The 19,916-nt window shown below is 43.7% G+C and overlaps 1 protein-coding gene across 3 annotated transcripts in view; it reads right to left on the bottom strand.

The window, feature by feature from the left end:
* Positions 1 to 9,112: 9,112 nt before the first annotated feature.
* LOC138628660 (neural cell adhesion molecule 2-like) overlaps positions 9,113 to 19,916 on the bottom strand; it is a 230,787-nt gene continuing 219,983 nt past the window's right edge. For 2 of the 3 annotated variants that reach the window (XM_069711823.1, XM_069711825.1), the window contains exons 16-17: positions 16,941 to 17,148; positions 9,113 to 9,660 (exon numbers count right to left, since the gene is read on the bottom strand). In XM_069711823.1, the coding sequence (XP_069567924.1) occupies positions 9,546 to 9,660; positions 16,941 to 17,148 (323 nt within the window). In that variant the 3' untranslated portion in view covers positions 9,113 to 9,545. The remainder of the gene's footprint in view (positions 9,661 to 16,940; positions 17,149 to 19,916) is intronic. The other variant, XM_069711824.1, reaches the window with a different exon arrangement.

The raw sequence follows: 19,916 nt of genomic DNA, 5'->3' as shown, positions 1-19,916 counted from the left end.
AGGGACCGCGGAGCACTTTCTCCACCATACTCATCCGGCTCCGCCTGCACTGTTGTTTAGTTTCATTTAAAATTACTCTATTTTTATTTGTATTTAATGTGCATTTTGAATTTTTTTTTTTTTTTTTTACTACCTCTATTTTTTATTCTGGCATTTTTGTATTGCTTTGCCGTGTACCTGCCAGTATGTATTACAAAAATATTCTGTTTCTATTACTTATCACACGATCAATCAATGAAAGAGTATTGTAGAAGAAAGAATTTACAAATATGAAGTCAAATTGAGTCCTCAAGAACCAAGAAAAGCTCCTCTGTGTAGATTACCACCTGCTGACTAAAGTAAAGGGCATCAGCCCTGAAGGAAGGAACAATGCTGAAGTCTAACCAGACCTGACTCGCTTAAGATGGGCTGACCTTTTTGTGGACCGGCTACTCTTATTTCAGTGACCATCTGAGCTGCTCCTAAACAGAGAACAGGAATAATAAGTTCAGCAAAATCCAGAAGCAAACCACGCGGAGGAAAAGACGCCGAAGGTACTTCAGCATTGGCTTCAATTTGCAGCCGTGTTTTTAGCCGCTTTCGTGAAACACAAAGTACAGCTGAGACTGATGGGAATGCTGTTTTGGAGGCCATCAAGCAAAATATTGGTCCAATTAAACATGTGCCATGATGGTGATTAAAGTAATTACCTGATGAAGTAATTACAAGACATCATGGAGGGGACCTGAGTGCTGTGAATGTATGTAGGAAATGTCACGGCAATCCAATCAATCCAGACGTCTGGAGATTCCCTCGAAATCGCAAATGTCACGCTGACGGTGGCGCTAAATGACAAATCAGTCAAAACATTCCCCAGCGACTGTCATCTCCAGAGCCGAGGCACCGGTGAGCGTTTACACTCAACTAATAAAATGCAGAGAATAACACAAACACAGGGTACATATTCTATTAGTTTGAACTGCTTTGTATTCTCCAAAGATTATTTGAGGTCAAAATAAACAAATTACCTGTGAAATATGTGGGGGAAAAAAAAATTCACCGCTACCTCGGGGACCCTCGGTGGAGGACGCCAGCTGTTGCGTGATGTAAGTCCTACTGTAACAGGGAGTGTGGTGAGTCATACCTCGGGGTCCTCGGGTGCAGCGTGTTGCGGTTAATAGAGATGAGAGCGGAGCCGGGTTCCTGACACGCCAGAGTCTTGTTTGGTTCTGGCTCCCGCAGGACTTCTCCTGGAGGAAATATGTAATATATGAACAATATCTTTGCTTTAATCAAATCTGAGCACACAGGATTATGTGAAAAAAAACAACAACAGTGCCACTGTGTCGCTTAAATCAAGGCTGTTTTCTCTTTAGATGTACAATATTTTACTGGAGAGCGACGCTCATTAATCCTGAAAGTAATGAAGTGCAGTGATTAGCTGACATTCTTTAATAAAGCTTTGTGGCTAATTCTCTTTCAAACAACTCTGAAAGGACTTAAGGAATTTAGAGCTGAGCAAACCTTACTGACTTTCAAATTTACAAAGTTTCCGGCTAAGTTTGTGTTTATAAATCAGTTTGCAGTGAGGACAAACTAAACTGACTGAACACGCACGACAACAGTGCTGCTAACTAACTCTGTTAGCTAAAACACATGCACCTGGTTCACCGGATCCCAGAAGAAGTCCACTTCCTGGAAGTTGTTGTGTTTCCTGTTGAAAGAGGAAGGGCGGAGCCAAAGAAAGAAAAAAAAATCCTACACAGAAAAAGGACATAATAAATATTACTTGAGTAAAAGTATTAATACAGCAGTGTAAAAATAATCAATTACATTATATCATAGTGTAAAAAGTCACCAAAAACACTTTGTGCAGCTATTGTGCTCTTCAGTATTAATTTCACGCTTGGTGCTGTGGTTCTATAATTCACATTAATACCATGGCCAAATGGAGATAAAAGCCATATCGCAATATTTCCAGCGCAGCTGTTTCTGCAAAAGAAATGTAATTACAACATTTCTTTGTAAAATATTGCAACGAGCATCACTAATTGATGATGTCTAATTGCGCAAGATTATACCGAGGGCAGATATTTCCTTTAAACATCTCCCAGCGGCAATTTTACGGCTTTATTTGAACTTTAGAGAGAAGAATTGGTTGCAAAATATTTTGCGGTTCGTAACATTTTTTTATTTTATTTTATTTTATTTATTTTATACACTTTATTAATCCCCGAGGGGAAATTTCTTCACTACAGCAGGGGGGCTCTCAGTTGTTTTTTTCCTCTGTGCATTCACTTTAAACAGCAGAAACGACAGAACAGCATTTCATTATTTAGATACATAAATGCTTATTTCTGGCAAAAACAAAATCCTTTACTGTGATTTGACCCTTCAGAGTAAAAAAAAAAAAAAAAAAAAGAAAGCCCCCCGCTGAAAGCTCTCGATTCTACGAGGAAGACTTCTGTCGCCCGGCTTTCAAAGCTTCCCCTCACCGCTCACATGTACTGCATATGCACAGACTCCATTACGTCTCCGGTAGCGCCGAGCTTTATAATGAAGCGGCTTTGAATCACAGCGCAGGGAGATAAAGTGGCCAGAGTATATTCGACGACTTCAAGATTTTCGTCCTAATGTATTTATACGTGTCTGCTGCGCTGAATACCAAAAGGCCTCTCTCACCTGAGCTCAACCCACCTCATGTGTTTCTCTTTTAAGGCACTGCATCACTTTGAAAGAGTTACAACCTGAAGTAATTTAGGCCTATTCCCTTGGAAAATCCTCCCGGTGTGTCCTTGAACACTGAGCCCGCGGTGCGAGCAGCCATAAAGCTCTCATTTGTCATCTGAATTGTGTCTCAGTTCCCTCCAGAGCTGGCTTGTTGGGACAAAGAAAGAGACGACGTGAGGGCCATTTTATCGCTAGATGTTTAGTTGCTTTTAATAAGAAAAATAGCGTCTCCACTCCTGCGCCCCGTTGCTAAACCGCGGTGTTTCCAGTGCGAGCCGCTCCGAAAGCCGATTTTAGAAGCTTCGGTAGGTGACGTGACCTCAACTTGAATTTAGAAATCGGCAAGTTCTTGAACACGTTAAGAAAAGTTGTTCCTCTTTGTGCTACGTAACAAGGTTCTATTGAGTTGGACAGACTGGAATTCAGGAGAAGTCATGTTACGGCGTATTCAGCTGCATCTCCAAATGAATGATGACGTGGTCAATGGCTACGTGGCGCTTCTATGCTGAACTCGGTGATAGAAATGCTTACGATGGAAATGTGGAGGGGGGGGGGGAAACGTCCCTCAGTCCCTCAGTCCCAGCTACAGGAATCGGACGAAAAGACAAACGCATCCTCTGCGCGCCGAAGCGAGGCGCCTTTCCAAGTATGTTCACCTTTGAAACTTTTCTTGCAAATCTCCAGGCGCTTGTTCTGTTTGGAGCATCTCCTACATGTACATTTATGCGTCCATCCTTCATCCTACCTCGACACGTAAGACTGTGAGCTGGCCACATTTGTCAATACCAGATGTCAAAGCATTATCCATCTTCAAGACATAACCTGTGTCATTTATCACTTGATGTCGTCCTGCTGCTCGATCACTTGGTATGGAAGGTTTTTAATGCTTTTCAACACGCCTCAGAGAGCCGTGTGGTTACTTTGGAATAAATTAAAGAAAAGATAGAGGGACCGAAAGAGGCTACCACTCCTGTATGATATGATGAGCAGGTTTTTAAACTCGGGAGGAAAAGACTGAAGCAAAGTGGTTTTTCAACACAGCTGCTGCAAAAGTCAACAAGATCTTGATTCTTGCGCTGTCCGGCTTCGATAAGTATTAGGGCGACAAAAACTCCGACGTCTTCATTGAGGATTTCACAGCCTTTGTACTTCGTCTCGCGTCCTTCGCTGACCGATGTTCGTCACGTGACCTCTCTCGGTTGACGCTCGTCTCCTCCTCCTCACACAAAGGCAACACCAGGCGCGGCAAAGACATGCTGCCCCGTTCGTTAACTGGTGGCAGCATTACACGTTTCCATATACTTCAAAAATCTACTTTGCGCACGGTTTACCTCGTGTTTTCACCTCAAAAACTCCTGCTCCGTGTGACGTGACGCTGCACTGCGGCGAGTCTTTACATCACTGCTGGGTGCAGTCGGAAGTTCAAGTCAGATTCAACTTTTAAACAAGTAAAAAGTGCAACAATATTCTCTGTCATGGCAGATTTATTGTATCATCACTCTTGAATGGGAATTAGTCGGTGCACCTCCAATTTGCCCACATACGTACCTGCCTCTTCCCATCTCCTCTCCTGTCAAATCAGAGCCGAGTCGGACTCCGCTGGGGGAGTCTGAAATAAAGCAGATTAAGAAAGTGGAGGAGTGTACCTGCCAAAAAGCTTTCTGCTGGATTTGCCCGTGTGGCGAAGAGTTTGGGGAAGTTCCACTTCCTCACATGTTGGCCACGTTTCAAAAATCCATCTGTGTGTTCGCGGCACCGTGGAATTCTGCGTCTGAGTGCGTGCTTGTGAGGGTGCGAGGGAGAAAAACTTCAACAGTAGTGGGGACATTTCTTCCCAGACTTCCCAAACTTCTCGCACAGTTGGGATTAAGGTGCCGTCGGCGCGCGGTGTCACGGGAGTCTCTGCAAACGGAAAGATTAGGGGAGAAATATTACCCCGAGGCTTACTGTGCTATCTTTTTTCACATGGCGTGTGACCTCCCAGCTGAGTTCAATGGACTAAAACACAACGAGTGGCACGTGTGTTTTTGTGAGCTCCTGTCTAACTTCCTGTCTGGGAAAAAAAAAAAAAAGCAATTAAGTGCAGCAGACATTCAGGCAGCCACGTGACAAAATGAAAGAGTGCGTCTCTCCTTCTCTGTCTGCGATTATTCACCTCATCCCCACCCTCATCCCCGCCCAGCGTCCCCACCTCCCTACCCCCGGCCAATATCGCTCCTCTCTGCATCTCCTCGTCCAAATGAGACTCAGTGTTTGATGTGCAGACTTCCTTTGAGCCCCCGTGGGAGATGAAGTTGGAGTTTGTTCCCCTTGTTAACAGAGGCCCTTGCAGCCAGGATCCAACAGGCAGCCTACTGCTTCCCTCCCTCCCTCCCACATGCCGGAGAGAGACGTCTGAGAAACGTTATCTGCTGACTTCAAATGGGCGCTGAAGAGGGGGCAGCTTTGTTAAGAAACACTGTGGCTCCTCCACGCTATTCAGAATTGTTTTAATTCCTCCTTTGAGCGAAGCTTCCCGGTCTCTCTCTGGTTATTATCATTAAAGCACTTCGACTGTTTCATGGGAGGGAGGCCAGATTTAGATGCAACACAGTTACCGTTGAAAGCGGGAGTAATGAAGGTTTAGGAGTGACCTTGATGAAAATAACACCCTGTCCTCTGGAAAAAAAATGAGCTCCGTCGACTTCAACGGAGGAAAAATTAAAAGCTATTAAAGTTGTGTCGGCTTTTATCTCACTACTGGACCAGACTAAAGCACAGCCCATTACAATGCAGGGGATTATAATGAAATGTTCACCCAGTATCAGTATCTCGTGACTGTATCTTTTCTCCCCCATGGTGGTCAGTGTTACATTACCTCGTAGTGGAGCTTAGGAAGCTAAAAATGGGAGAAATTACAACCATTTAGTTTAAAGCTTCCACCTCTGTTGCATTTACAAGCATTTAATCCTTCATTACATGTTTTTCTACTCTCAAACACGATTACAAATTGATTTGTGTTTTTTTTACTTATACATAGAACATCAATTTTTCATTTTAAAACCCAAAACTTTGACAAGGAAATAATTTTAAATCTTTGAGCTTTAAATAATAAAAAAAAAAAACTCTCTCAAAGTAGGCTTTGACTTCATTTTAGTCCTTAAAGAACTCACACTTTATAAATAATTTCTTCTTCTTCATAAATGATTTGTCTGAACCACCAGACAGCTTTTAAATATACGAGACGTCAAAACAATATCTGTCTTCACGAGATAACCTGTAACATTTATAGCTCAATGCCATTTTGCTGCTTCCTACCCCCAAACGGTGAATTCCTCTTCTGCTCAGGATTCAAAGAGGCAAGAGGTTTTCTTTTGAATAAATATATTAGAAGATGGGGGGGGACTGAAAGAAGCCGCCACTCCTTTATTATTCTAGTATGATGATCAAGTGTCTAAGCTCAGAGCAAAAGACCAATGCAAAGGCTGCTTATCACCACAGCTGCAGCAAAAGCCGAGGTGAATGAAATCTTAGAATCTCCCCTCGCACACTACGCAGCAGCGTTGTTGACCTCCGTCAGTTTACTCATTGTGCACTCTTGCAAACATACAAACAAATGCACGGTGATACCGTTCACTTTGCTGTTGATTCTCAGACTCATTTTGTTCATAGATAGTCAGCCGTTATGATAAACACTTTCAGGACACGGACATATAAGATGGCGAGCCCGAATAAAACCCCCAATAATGAGACCATGAATGACAGCGCCTCACTCTCTTCTACCAGGACATGTTTATTTACAGCGGCAAATGATAGGAGTCACAAGTGTTCCACAGGTACGTACAGAGAGACATCAATAGTTCCCACCTCCTGCACAAAGCACACTCAGCGGGGACAGTCCAAGGGGACACAGGGAGCATGGGGACGAAGAGGACACATACTGTACACTGAGCTCAAACACACCTGTTTTAGCCCCCCTCCCCTACAGAAGAAGGACCGAGGCATGGCGGAGGACACAGAGAGGGAAGGAGGGGGAGAGAGGGAAGGGAAGGGAGGGGGTGGGGGGGGGGGGGGGGGGCTTAGACTCATATTCAAATACAAAAGAACATGTACAAATCGTATAGCCTCCAGGCACTGTGCTCCCATATTTACAGTGATCGCAACAGGCAGCGGAACCACACCATGGCAGGACCATCCATGTGAGATATGCAGGTACAAGGGCTCGCTGTGAGAAAACAAAGCCGGCGCTACCAGGTCTGAGATAAAAACCAGTGGAGTCTGAGAGGCGGGGAACGGTGGCGGGCGGGCGGGCGGGCGGGTGGGTGGAGGGGGCGGGGAGGGCTCGCAGACACATGCATGGAGTGCCGCAGCCACGAGGGAATTAATCACTGTCGAGAACTACATAATCAGGTTTTACCTATCGGAGCGCACCCTGAAACGCAGCGTGAGAGCTCTCGCCGACTAACACTCAAAGAGAAACACTTGTGCACTCGCAGCACTCGGACATTCATACTTGGTCATCGTGGAGAGCTGCGTGACGGGAGCCGGAGAGCGTCCTCTCATATAAATAGTTCATAAAATTAGCAAATAAATTAGAACAAAAATAAATGGCAGAACAGTAAGATGTTCATCAATTTAGAATAGGGTTTGTTTGGGAGACTCTTATTGTGAAAAATCGAAATGGGGCCAACAAACACACTCCCGAACACACACAGTTTGGCGTACAGTGCGTGCAAATACATTCAACAGACATACATGCAACCTGATTCATGTAGACAAGTGGATTCACCCACCCAAGCATGTATGCACGCACACACACACACACACACGCACACACGCACTCATGCGGTGATGCATTACATGCCATTAAAACCAGATTTCTGAAGCCACTTACTGCACTTTCTACTCAACAGTAACAGCATCAACCTGACATCAAGCTGCACTAGGTAGTTACACACATCTGCTTCTGTCCAGTGGGGTCGACTACAATCCACAGTCCTACGACTACGTTTCCCAAATTTCACAGCGTCACAATAAAATTCATTCTTCTGACACATTCTGTGGCGAAGAGCAGCTAAGTCACGATTATAAATTAATTTGATGGTCTTACGCTGCTGCAGCAGCAGCGTCGGGCCACAAAAGGGGAAGAAAGAAAAAAAAAAAAGAGAGAGAGAGAGAGAGAGAGAGAAGGCACATTAATGCCGTAATTACTGCCTCCATTGAAATGCTGTGAAATAGCCTTAGGGCATGGGTTTTCTTAAGGGAAAGCAAGAGTAGAGAAAGCAATATTACACCATCACTGAACTTTGGACAAGAACACAACGGAAGGAGAAGAGGAGGGAGAAGGAAAAAAAAACAAAAAACAAAAAAAAACAATAGCTTTTTATCTGAGGAGTGTTCACACACACACACACACACACACACACACACACACACACACACACACACACACACACACACACACACACACACACACACACACACACACACACACACACACACACACAAAAAAGCCAAACCTTTTGCATTTTGGAAAAAAACACATCCTTTAGGGTATATTTACATAAAAGCTCTGTAAAATATTCTTTTTTTTTTTTTTTTTCCACCTATGTACAACACATGACAACATCAGAGAGAGTAGCGATCAGACCGAGAAAAGAAAAAACGTTAAATAAAAAAAAAAGTCATCTGAGGCAGATCTGACACAAGAACGAATAAAGAAATGGATCGTTAAAAACACGTGCTGAATTATTCGCTCTTTTAAGAACGTACTTTTACGTCATTTGTTCCTGTGGAGTCACCCACTGCTTTGTCTGCTTCTACAGATCACCATTCAGGGCCTTTCAACACGTCACTTTTTAAATCACTCGTTGGATACCAAAGCGTACATTGGCTTGTAGTGCAGTTAAACCTTTAACCTTAACTACTGTATGAAGTTGGACGAGTGATGACTAAAACACACTTATGCACACGTGGTTAGAGAATGACACGGTCAAGTAAAAGGCTTCATCGATGCACACGTGTGGTATTATACTGCTCGTGGACCGCAACACATTCTTTGTTTTTTTTTTGTGTGTTTTTTTGTGTTTTTTTTTTGCAACATAAACGATGATCCACAACAACCCTTCAGAAAACATGACTCATCAAATATCAAATCCAAATTCTCGTTAACAATGAATACATTTGAAACAATGGGGAACACGAGAACCTTTGAGTCGCGCAGTAAAGCCTCAGATCTTATTGAGAATTGTTTACCTCTTGGTGCTGAAGCTTAAAACACAATGCTACAGCATTTTGCCTGTGATTAGCTAGACACCCAGCTCTGCTGTTAAAGGCATGGGGACTGGCTTGAGCCGTGGAGGGTGTCCTGCACTGAGGGTCGGCCCGTGCCTTCGCTCTGACAGAGAAAAACAAAGCAGACACATTTGTTTTGTTTTTGAGAAGTCAAAGAGGGAAAGAGGAAGGGGGGGTGGGGGGTGGAGGGGGGATAGACTCCGTGGAAACTTAATGTGGAGGTGTAAACCGGAACAAAACACAAAAAAAACGCATAATCAGAGAAATATAAACAGACACAACAGATAAAGGCAAAAAATAATATACAATCATTGATCAACAAGAGCCTTCCACTGATGCCGTGTTTGTAAGAACATGTTACAATAACCACTCAGGGTGTCTAAAAGGTTGACCCTTTCTTTCTATTTTCTCTCTATTATTTGTATTTACACATGCCTGTCACTGGGGCATCGTTATAAACAGATATGGTATTTTACTCCACTATTTTCCAGTGTTGTAGTTTCTCTGGGTTTTGGTCTCGTGATCCGAATGTTCTTTTGGTGGCGAGGGAGGACCGACCCTTTTTACGCTTTGCTGTCGTCGGGCTTTGTGTGGATGCTGTTGTCACTGTGCACTTTGATTTCAATCGTATCCGGCTTGAGAGACTCTTTCCCATTTTCTTCCTTCAGCGGTAGCTTCCTGCGATACAAAAAAAAGAGAAAGAAGAAACACAAATGCGGAGTGGATGTGAGATCTGCAGCGTGTACCCTTTACAGACATTACAATTTAAAAACATATATACAATTCACGTGAACAGGCACAAAATGAAGAGCGATGCTTTTTATGAATCACACACAGTAACTGCTCGACAAAGTAGGCCTGAATTACTGCCGAAAGAGAGTGTGGGCTTATAAATGTTCTCCAGAAAATGTGTACTTTCCCGCTTTAAAGCCCGCTAGTAATCACCTCGCAGACCTTTTCCTGTGTGAATGAGTTGCCTCCGTTGGGATTAATAAAGCTGAATTTAATTGCAGAGAAAAGGCAGCAGGGATATTAAATATAACAGCCTCTGCAGGCTCTGCACAAAGGGTTATAGAAAGGGAAATTATTCCTACCCCTGCCTGCTCAGCTTGTGCTGTGTTGGTTTCCAGTAGCCACTGTAGATGAAGCGGTGCAAGAGTAGTCAAAGTACAAAGTACATACTGTATATAAAGTACACAGTGGACGATACTGTCTTTCAAAGGTATCTTAGTATACTACTACTAGTTTAAATTTTAAGATCCAGCGCACACATCTTGTTAGAAGTTTAAGAATGAACAAATTTGTATTCAATAATTACAGCGACTGTCACGTTCAGGCTCTCCTGTCTCCGCTCAGCTACTTGTTGTTGCTCTTTTTCCCGCCCGCGTCGACCTGAATGACATCACCTCGAAGCTGCCACATCTCCCATTTACTTTTGATTTGAATCAGTTCGAGGAGGAAAAAGAAAATCAAAAATACACGCATGTTATTAAGCACGGGGCCATTTGATTGGCTCGCTGCCTCTTCTCAGACGCGCTTCTTCATCTCATCTTCCACTGGCCTTGTTTTGAATGACTGAGCAGAAGGACACCACAGCTTTATCTTTATGTTAATTATGTCTCAAGATGAAAATCCAACCAGCCTGTGTTTCAAGTAATATAATGTACGAGAGCTTTTATATGTATTTGGCGGATCTGGCTTTATCCAAGTGCAGGTAATACAGGGACGCAATCAGAGTGAATAAATGTGGTGATATATTGAGATTTCCTGTGTTGTAATGATCCACATTTAAATTTTAATTTCACTTGCGTTCATACTGTATTTGGACATTTAAAATGGTCCATAATTAAGGGGTAGTTGTTTGAAAAAGAGCTGTATAAATCTTCCTTTTGAGACATTACAAGTGCCGCTATTTTTTTGTGCTCTCTTTTCATGTATTTTTACATCCGCAGTGCCAATGTATTTGGTGTAGCCACTTAAAGCCGCCTAACTAAAAACCTCTTATTGCCAAACCGGCAGGGACACATTCATTGTCAAAAAATGTACCATCCAAGGAACTGTGCAAAATGAAGAGGAGTCTGTCTTTTGTCGCTTCATTTTGGAAGTAAAACCGTGTACAGCGAGGGACATCTCAATGCAATTTTTCCTTCAACAGAAGCCTGCCCCCTCAACCAAACAATAAATACACATCAAAGCTGCCAAATCATTTCTGTTACACGGCGTCTTTGATATAGACATTGATATCGTTTTAAAAGGGAGATCAATAAGACCGTGCGGCCTCTACCTGTACTCAAATCATCTGCGTCCCTTTTATTTTCCTATTTCCTAGGATTTTGTTTGTGATTCTGTCAGGAGATTTGGAAAAAGGGATCAAGTCACGAGCAGAGAAAGCAGATAAGGACCCGCTCCTGCTCCGTTTTGCTTTAAGACGACGTGCGCGAAGCCACCGGCTCACGTTTCCTGAGTTCACAGGGTTGTGCTGCTTCTCATTTCGCTCCAACTTCTGTTAATCGTTCGAGACTCGTCCGTCACCTCGCCTGAGAAACATAAACCATCCGTCCACTGATGCGCTTCACTAAAAGCTATAAAACAAAAAGATCTACATGTTCAAGGTTTCATGTGCTCCGGCTGAGAACAGACTTCAGATATGTAACAAGGTCGATACATAAATATACAAGATAAAAAGTTCCTAATAAATGATTCCATAAGCAGATTTTAAGTCAAACCTTCTTTAGTTTCGGTGCCTTTAAAAAAAAGTATTTTATGAACCTGCTGATGAAAAAATTCATTTGACTCTAATTCTGTTCGCTAACAACAACAAAAATTACATATAAATCACTGCTGCCATGGAAAGGTGTTCATTTAATTACAGTAATTATATCTCAATTAGTTATTTATATAAAGCCTCAGCTGCTGCATCACCGGGCAGGTTGGATGGTTTTCATCACATCAATTCTTTTCCAGTAAATCATACATTTTCAAAGGGCTCTGTACATCAGCACAAAATCACCCTCCAATAGCCAAACCGGACGTTTACCTAACTCCAGGGGACGATATCACTGAGTGAGATCCTGCATGTGAAACAGCAGCCCTGCATGACACTCTACCTAATAAGCAGGAATATTGCAATTGGCCAGAGGGGGTTCCCCTTCGGTTGATTGGTGGATGTTAAAGTTCCTCCACAGTGGAGCCAATTTCATGTCTCATTAGCTTCATGCAAACACAGATTAGACTTATGTCCAGATGGGGAGTTTTTTGTTTTTTCTCGCAACTTTTGTGAGGTCTTGCGGCTTTGCAATTTCCTCTTTTTGGAGTGTGGACGCAATATCAAGGCAATCTCAAATGCTTTTCGCAAACTAGCATAAGGTGTCATTTAAAAGCTAATATATTGGGAGGTTGAAGGATCATTGTTGAGACATCAGTAACCTGAATCTTCAATTTCCTGCTCAATATGTGTTGCTTTTACTCAACAGATACACTCACACTAAATCAAATGTGAACAACAGAGCACTCACATGATGTGCATCACTAAATGATGCCACTGAGATCCACTCTTGCTGGGGCTAATAGATAATAAGGACGTGGATGTTCCCGAAAATACTCAAAGGGGATTCAGCAAGTGTTTTTTTTTTTTTTTACTTCTACATGACTCATCAACCCAACACACACACTGCCTCATGTGCATACACCATTTCTGCACACACACACACACACACACACACACACACACACACACACACACACACACCCTCAGAAGTCCCGTTTAAAACAATGTTCTGCACACAAAGCAAACAGAAATGCGACTGGGTCGTGACAAGACTCTGATTATGCTGCGAGAGCCAGCAGCGGCGAGCACCTCATGGCGGGCTGGCGACATATCAGAGTGGGTATGCAGATGTATTTTTGTAATCTGTGAGCTTCTAAGTGACACCAAAGCACAGCACGGGCGACTTGTTCTTCCCTCGGCTGACGTTAATTAAGCACACGGTCACCGAGGCGGACTACAATCCCTGCTTTTCACAGAGATAAATAAGCCGGCCCGGGGTCTGAGCCGCACTACGTCCCGCGGGTGTTTGTTTACACCGTAATCGCAATCTTTACATGTACGTTCATTTGTATTCAGCTGCATATTGTATCATATAGCTGCCATCCAGGATCTTACAGTCAGCGCAGAAGTGGAAGTCTTTGTCAAGGTCGCGCTGACAGAGCTGTTGATGGACACTTGTTGTTGACATGGGGATCAGACACCTTCTTACCTCGCCTGGAATTGAAATCAGCTTGGTTACGCGATCGTAGAATAAATGGAGGGAAACTAAACTCCCACACCAAACAGATATAGGTCTTTTTTTCTTTTTACAAAGTCAGGTGTGCTTGCTCCGAAGCCTTTTAGGTTCCCGAGACAACCGGCTTTCTGTTTGCTCTGGTGTTAAGAGAGAGAAATGCAAGCTCACACTTAATTAAATGTCAGACATCTCAGTCTGCTGCTCCGGAATTGGAAATTTACGTTCTGTCTACGTGTCAATAACACAAACTGTCTTGTCTCTCCAAGAGTTTGCATAATCGGACGTCTCTATCGCTGTAATCAGGTGTATTTTTACTTTTTACTGGCGTGACAAAAAACAAAGAGGCAAAAAGATGCTCGTCCTTGCATAAAAAAATGCATTATGGCCAAAAATGTTAAAGTAGTAATTAAAAGTTAGGGCATCTACTGTAATCATGGATGACTGGCCAAAGTGGTTGCGCTCCATCGGTTTTAATTCACTGTACCTTTAACTTCATTTTCTGCAACGCAACATCTACGACTAAATATTTAATGCATGTTCCGTCTGGGAAACCCTCATTTTCTTAAGGTCCACTATTTCAACTGTAATATACACTATAAAGGGAACTAAAAACTTCTCTATTTCATAAATCCTTCCTTTGTAATACACTGCTCAGTTCCTTCTACACGTTGTTAGTGGACAGAACGACCTCATGAACCTGACAGAAATCTAAATCAAATGTTATTTCTTCCTGCGGCCACAGGACGCCACAGACTTCACTATAATCCTGCATTCTGTTTCATATTTCCTGCCGTCAGTCATCGGGCACGTATGAAAACATTCAAAAGTCTGGTCTCCTTCAAGTCAAATCCATCACTGAGCCCGAGTCTGTGTGAAACTGAAAACTGTTCACTGATGTCAGCACAAACCTCTCCTGCATCACTTAAACTGTAACTGCACCACAATAATATGAATATCAGCAACAAACCTCTTCACTTAGAGCAAATGTAGCTCTGCATTTAACAGCATTTTTTGGTTTTCTCTATATGATGCTTGCCGGGACGCTACTGACGGGCCAAACTCCTTCAGATAGTCAGTCTTCCTCCTCTCACTGACAGGATCGGACTATCATCGGCAGTGAAAATCCAGAAAAAAAACGACTGGAGACGATGCGGGAAAATATAGACAGTTACATTAATGTGTGTTGTTTAAATGTTCCTCATGTAAAAATGTGATTAATTGATGTGCTTTATATCCAGATGGGGAGTTTTAGGCCTGGATCTTAAAGGATTAAACAGCAGTGATGAAGTCAGATCTGACTGTGTGCTGCACAGACCGCAGCTTTATTAACCTTTTCTGTCTCTCCAGTAGTCGCACACATTCAAGAACTTAACACTCAAGAACCTGAAGCAAAGACTGACTTCTGAAGTCACCCGCGCCGCTGTAGCCGCGGCAGTCTTTCAACTTTTTCCCGAGGCAACCGCAAAGCCCGCCGCGCCCAGACTGATTCATAATAGAAAGACACCCACGAATTCGGTGTCTCCCGTCAGTCCGCTGGACGAGCTCCAGACTTCAAGTTAAAAACCGCACCGCCGAGAGGACGCTCGGCCGCTCCCCGCCAAGCTTCGGCTCCACATCGAGCTGAGAAAACAGACAGCTAGGACTGTCTGTGACCCCTGTTGACCCACAGTCCTGTCTCTAAAATCTTCATTGTGTCAGGAGTGCACAACCTGTCCCTTCAAGATGCCTCTCTTGAATCTAAACCAGCACCTCGCACACACTCGCACACACTCGCACACACTCGCACACACACTCCTCAGCTCACATCCGCTGAGCACACACAGAGTCTGATCTGCGCCCCTTGTCACCTACCTCGTTTCAACTTCACCCGGGAGGTATTTATCACTGCATACAGTCCTATTGATGTCATTATTGATATTGTTGCTCGGGGTTTGCTGGTCTTCACAACTTATTACCCATCAGACTTGCACTATTGACATCCTGCAAACTCAGTAGGAGTGTCTGAGCTTTGTATTATTTCAAGCGTTATCTCATCAGACTCACTTCAGCTCAGGGGTATGACTCATTGTATGGCAGGCCACTGCATTACTTCATTCTCTCCACACTAGCTCAAAGCAGGGGCTCGGTTTTGCATTGATGGCCGTCGTTCCTGTCGGTGGTGAAATTAAAGTCTCCGCAGAGGCCGCGGTTACAACGGGACAACGATCGGAAGAGTTAACAAGTTCCCAGGTTCACGACCTTTTTACAGCTGGACTGCGTTTTGATTGACACAACCTGTGCTTACAAATGGGATTTTCAACATCAAATGACTGAGTTGCTTTGTGGGAAAAGTAGGTGTGTTTTGGACCTTAAGAGGGACAAACAGTTGATTAGTCCCTCAAACCTATGGAAGTACAATACTAAAGTGGTGGTACATCCTTCTCATTTGGTAAATATATTCTTCTTACAACAGTAATCCTCATCTGAATGCTCCATCCAGCAGTCATAACATACTTGTACTTCTGTACCCAGAAAAAGACACTGAAGTATTCTAGTAGTAACATACAGTGTCACACGGACCGTAAAGGCTCGTGTGAGTTGCTGCAGATTCTGCATGCTGTCTGGGCAGGCAGTCACTCAGCCCTCCATCGCTGGGAGCTTAGTGACTCAGCAAAAGTCCAACCTCCCTTTCCTTTCCTTTGCTTTCACTTCCTCCTCCTCCTCCTCCGCGCCCTCTCTCTGCATCCCAGACACGGGGCTGGCACACCGTCAGCTTTAACACAAAAATGGCACTGCTGAGAAGCGATGAATCAGACTCGGTGGGTGCCATCTCACAAAACCTCACCCCGCTTAAAACAGTGGCGCCTCAATCTGAAAATCTATTGCGCTATGAATTTCATGGGGCCGGGGGCTCTAAATTGCACATCGTCTGATGAAAGGAAACAAAAGCAAAGTATGAGTTCGCTCAGACACACAGTGCCTGCAGCGATGGGAGACTTTTGTGGAGTTCCTCGCTGACTTATTGAATGCAGTTAACACACTAAACACAGCACGATGGCACAAAACGTCACAACGTGAATTAAAAACGCTATTATACATGCATATCATGACACACACAAATGGCTCTAAAGGTGGACTCGCTGCACATCATATGAAAGGCACTGATGTAAGTGAATAAGACATAAAGACATACTGTGGTTGAAAGGGTGGTTGGGCGGCTGGTGTAGGTGTACCTACAGTAAACGGTAAAAACAAGTCTCCTTTTTCTCATTCACAATACTAATGTATAGAATGAATGTAGACTCTACATGACACAAAGACTTTCCTTGTGCTGACAACAATTTGTCAAAGAGTTTTACTGGAGGTTAACCTCCTTAACCGAATGGAACTTTTGAATTATTTGTTTCTAAGAAATTGGATCTTTTTTCAATCTAAAGCTGGTTATTTTACATTTTAAAAAGATTTACATTCATCCATTCATCTTATTCAGCCTATTGTTGCACAAAATATGTAATAATAAAAGTGACCCAGTGCAGCCCACTAGTATTAAGATACACCCACAGCAGATGTTCCCTCTGCAAGCATGAATGGCCTGTTGACCAGCGAACATATACCGCTACCGTAGAAATCAGAAACTTTGACAGATGAAGTTACAGCTCTTGAAAAAACACAACGTAAAAAAAAGAGAATACTCACAGGTAGGCGGCCTTGCCCTCCTCCATCTCTTTGCCTTTGCCGCTGGTCGTGGTTTTCTTGCTGCACAGTGTGCGCGTGATGCACATCAGCAGGCCGCAGTGGCGCAGGAAGAAGCAGCTGACGTCCACGAGCACGAGGAGCAGCAGCAGCGCTCCCAGGCCGAGGCCCACCACCGCCCCCAGCCCCAGGCCGCTGAACAGGGATTCTGCTAAGGCAGTGAAACACACACGCAGACACACAGCAACACAAGGACAAAACACTGTTAGCAATTTTGGTGAATTCACGGAGACACAGACAGAGGTTGGCGTCAGGTGCGGAGCAGTATCACTGGAGCTGGGAGGGATTTATCGTTACGCCCGAGGATGCGTCCTCCGGTCGGACGCCTGCGGAGACGAGGTCGGAGGTCGGCTTCCTCGCTATGCTATACAGTACCGAGTACCGTAAACAAGAGCATGCTCACCCCAAAAAACTTTAAACCTCTCCAAGGTCAGTGAAATCCTCCGGAGCCAGCTGGATAGTTGCCAACACGTAGATAAGTCCTAATCCACAACGCCTCGACTCTACGCCTTTCTCAGCTGAGGATCTCGATTAATAGCGTGAATCCACCACATCTCTTCCAAAACAAATCAATTTCTGAGTCACAACGTTTTTTTTTTTTTTAAATGAATGAGGAAAAGGAGATCTGCAGTGCTTCAAAACAGGTGGCAAAATCTTTACATGGTGATTTATTCGTAATGAGAGGAGATTTGCGGCTTCCTTTCTGTTTAAGAATCTAAACGCCTAATGACATTAAAACAAGCCCATGTTTTTCCTGCTGTATTTGCACTCGGGCATCTCCCCTCTGTATTAAATGCCAAATGTCAACCTCTCTGCGCCCACAGGTGCAGAAAAGTAGTGCACACTTGTACCACAGTGCTGCTCTCAGTAGCAAAAAGAGTCACTGCAAATAGTTTCAAATCCAGTGCTTATTTTGTAGCTTCCAGCGCTAAACACAATTATGTGGGAAGCAAATTAAGGATTTTCAGCAAGTAGTTGAAGTACTTTCTCTCGGAGTGGTCAGCAATCTGCTCTCTGAAACAGATCAAGCTCTTAGCTCAGTCGGGAACAAGCAGCGGGGCCTGCTTTCAATCGAAAGTAATGAGAAAATGAAGGTAGTGCAGTACAGAGAGGCTCCCGGTGGGCATGGCTGAACAGAGACGTGCCCTCCAGTGATCCTGGGGTTGAACAAACTGAGCATCCACTGCGGGATCAGTGTTGACAGCTGAAGGTCAGACCTTGCCAGGAGTAATCAGCCATGGAAGAGTGAGAGTAAATGAACTTTTCTACTTAAGAATGCTCCCGTGTTCGTGTTCGGTAGTCTTGTGAGTTAAAAAAGGGAGATCAGACATTAATATGAAGGCGTAAGCACTCCGGCGGTCGAGTGGTGGAGTCTGGCACCTCCGAGTTAGAAAAAGCCCCAAGTGAGCGAGGAGTGAACACTGCCAGAGCTTTCTCTCGAATGTTTACCTCCTGGCAAAACATAAAGTAAATCTGAGCCACATACAGCAGCTTTAAGCAGCCGCTTCCACATATATATTGTATATTTGTAGGTGAATTTACAGGCCAAGGGGAATCTATACGCATTTGCAGTAAGTGTCTTGAGGAATAAACCTTTGTTTTGACCTAAAAAAAACAACAATGTTGTGTGAAATCATTTTGGATGTGATCCAACCGAAGCCTCATTAAGCTGTAGAAAACTATACGCTGATTAAAAGTGCAAGGCCTCAGGGTAATCACTGTAAACAATTTCTAGGTCACTTCAACAACTTTATGGTAACAGAAATGCATGCAAAACAATAAAATATGCAAATATTTACAATGTCGGTGCCTCTGTAGGTTAGATTCAGCATCACGTAGAACAATCCTGACTATTAAATAGGTAAAGTCTGAATAGTTGCTACTTTTCAGAGGCCATCATCATCATCATCAATCTACTCCAAATGCCCAGGATAAGTACAAATTTCCTTTTGGATTTGTCACTTTAAGGGTTTGCCCTCTTAAGAGTTTGCTCAGCGGAGTCGAAGTAATACTCCAGTGATTTTAAGAGTGCACTAAAACAAAAGGTCCAAGTCGGCCCAGCGGAGGCCGAGATATCCCGAGAAGACATTTTTACAAGTGCTTTCACTGGCTGGTCTTCAAGTGTAAAATCAGTGGAGTGCCTCTTTAAGAGGATCGTCCATTAGTATTTGGACAGAGGCACGTATTCAGGTGCACTATCCTGCACATGGGAGGTTTGAGGATTTAAGGTTATATGTGCCAGTTTTTTGCACAGTGCAAGAGGATCATGATAGAGTCTCTTTCCTGCTAAAAAAACAACAACAGCCTCCAATTAAAGCCAGGAGTCAACACTTGAACCCCGCAGCCACTGTTTGTTTCGTTTCAAATCCAGTGCACCGGAGTACCGAGCCAAAACGTCAAAAGATTTGCGAATTCCCAAACACTCCCGCGCCCCGGTGGAAGTCGTCACTGTGTGTCACATCCCGAATGACTCTCATGTCAGTGACTTTGTTCTTGACTTAGCGCCGACGCTGCAGACAGAGGAGACTGGCAGCGAGTCAAAGCGCAGACGCACACACAGCGAAAGAACCTCGTGCCGAGAGGAACTCTAATTAAAACACTTTGCATTTCCGTGAAGCTGGGGGATTCAAACGTGTAGGACTGGATCAATATTTTCTCGCTGCCATGGGCTACTGTTTTGTGTCTCACCTTTTGGAAGTTTATCCGAGTTAATTTGGTTGCTAAAATCACAGACTCAGAAGCGGTAAACAACACCTCCCCAGCCTCCCTGAGGCGTTCACATATTCCAGAGGAGAGAGAACACTAATCCATTCTTTAAGCCGTACTTCACTCTTTTCCATCATCAGACTTCTGTAGCTTTAAGCTTTCATATCAGTGTTTACATTTTTTTTTTTTTTCTACATAAAGCCCTTGTCTGTT

This window comes from Brachyistius frenatus, unplaced genomic scaffold (assembly GCF_029030835.1).
Source record: "Brachyistius frenatus isolate BFR_SWC_R1_liver_20210118 unplaced genomic scaffold, ASM2903083v1 Contig_103, whole genome shotgun sequence".
In the NCBI taxonomy this organism is placed as follows: Eukaryota; Metazoa; Chordata; class Actinopteri; family Embiotocidae; genus Brachyistius; species Brachyistius frenatus.
This window is presented reverse-complemented; position numbering and strand designations above follow the sequence as displayed.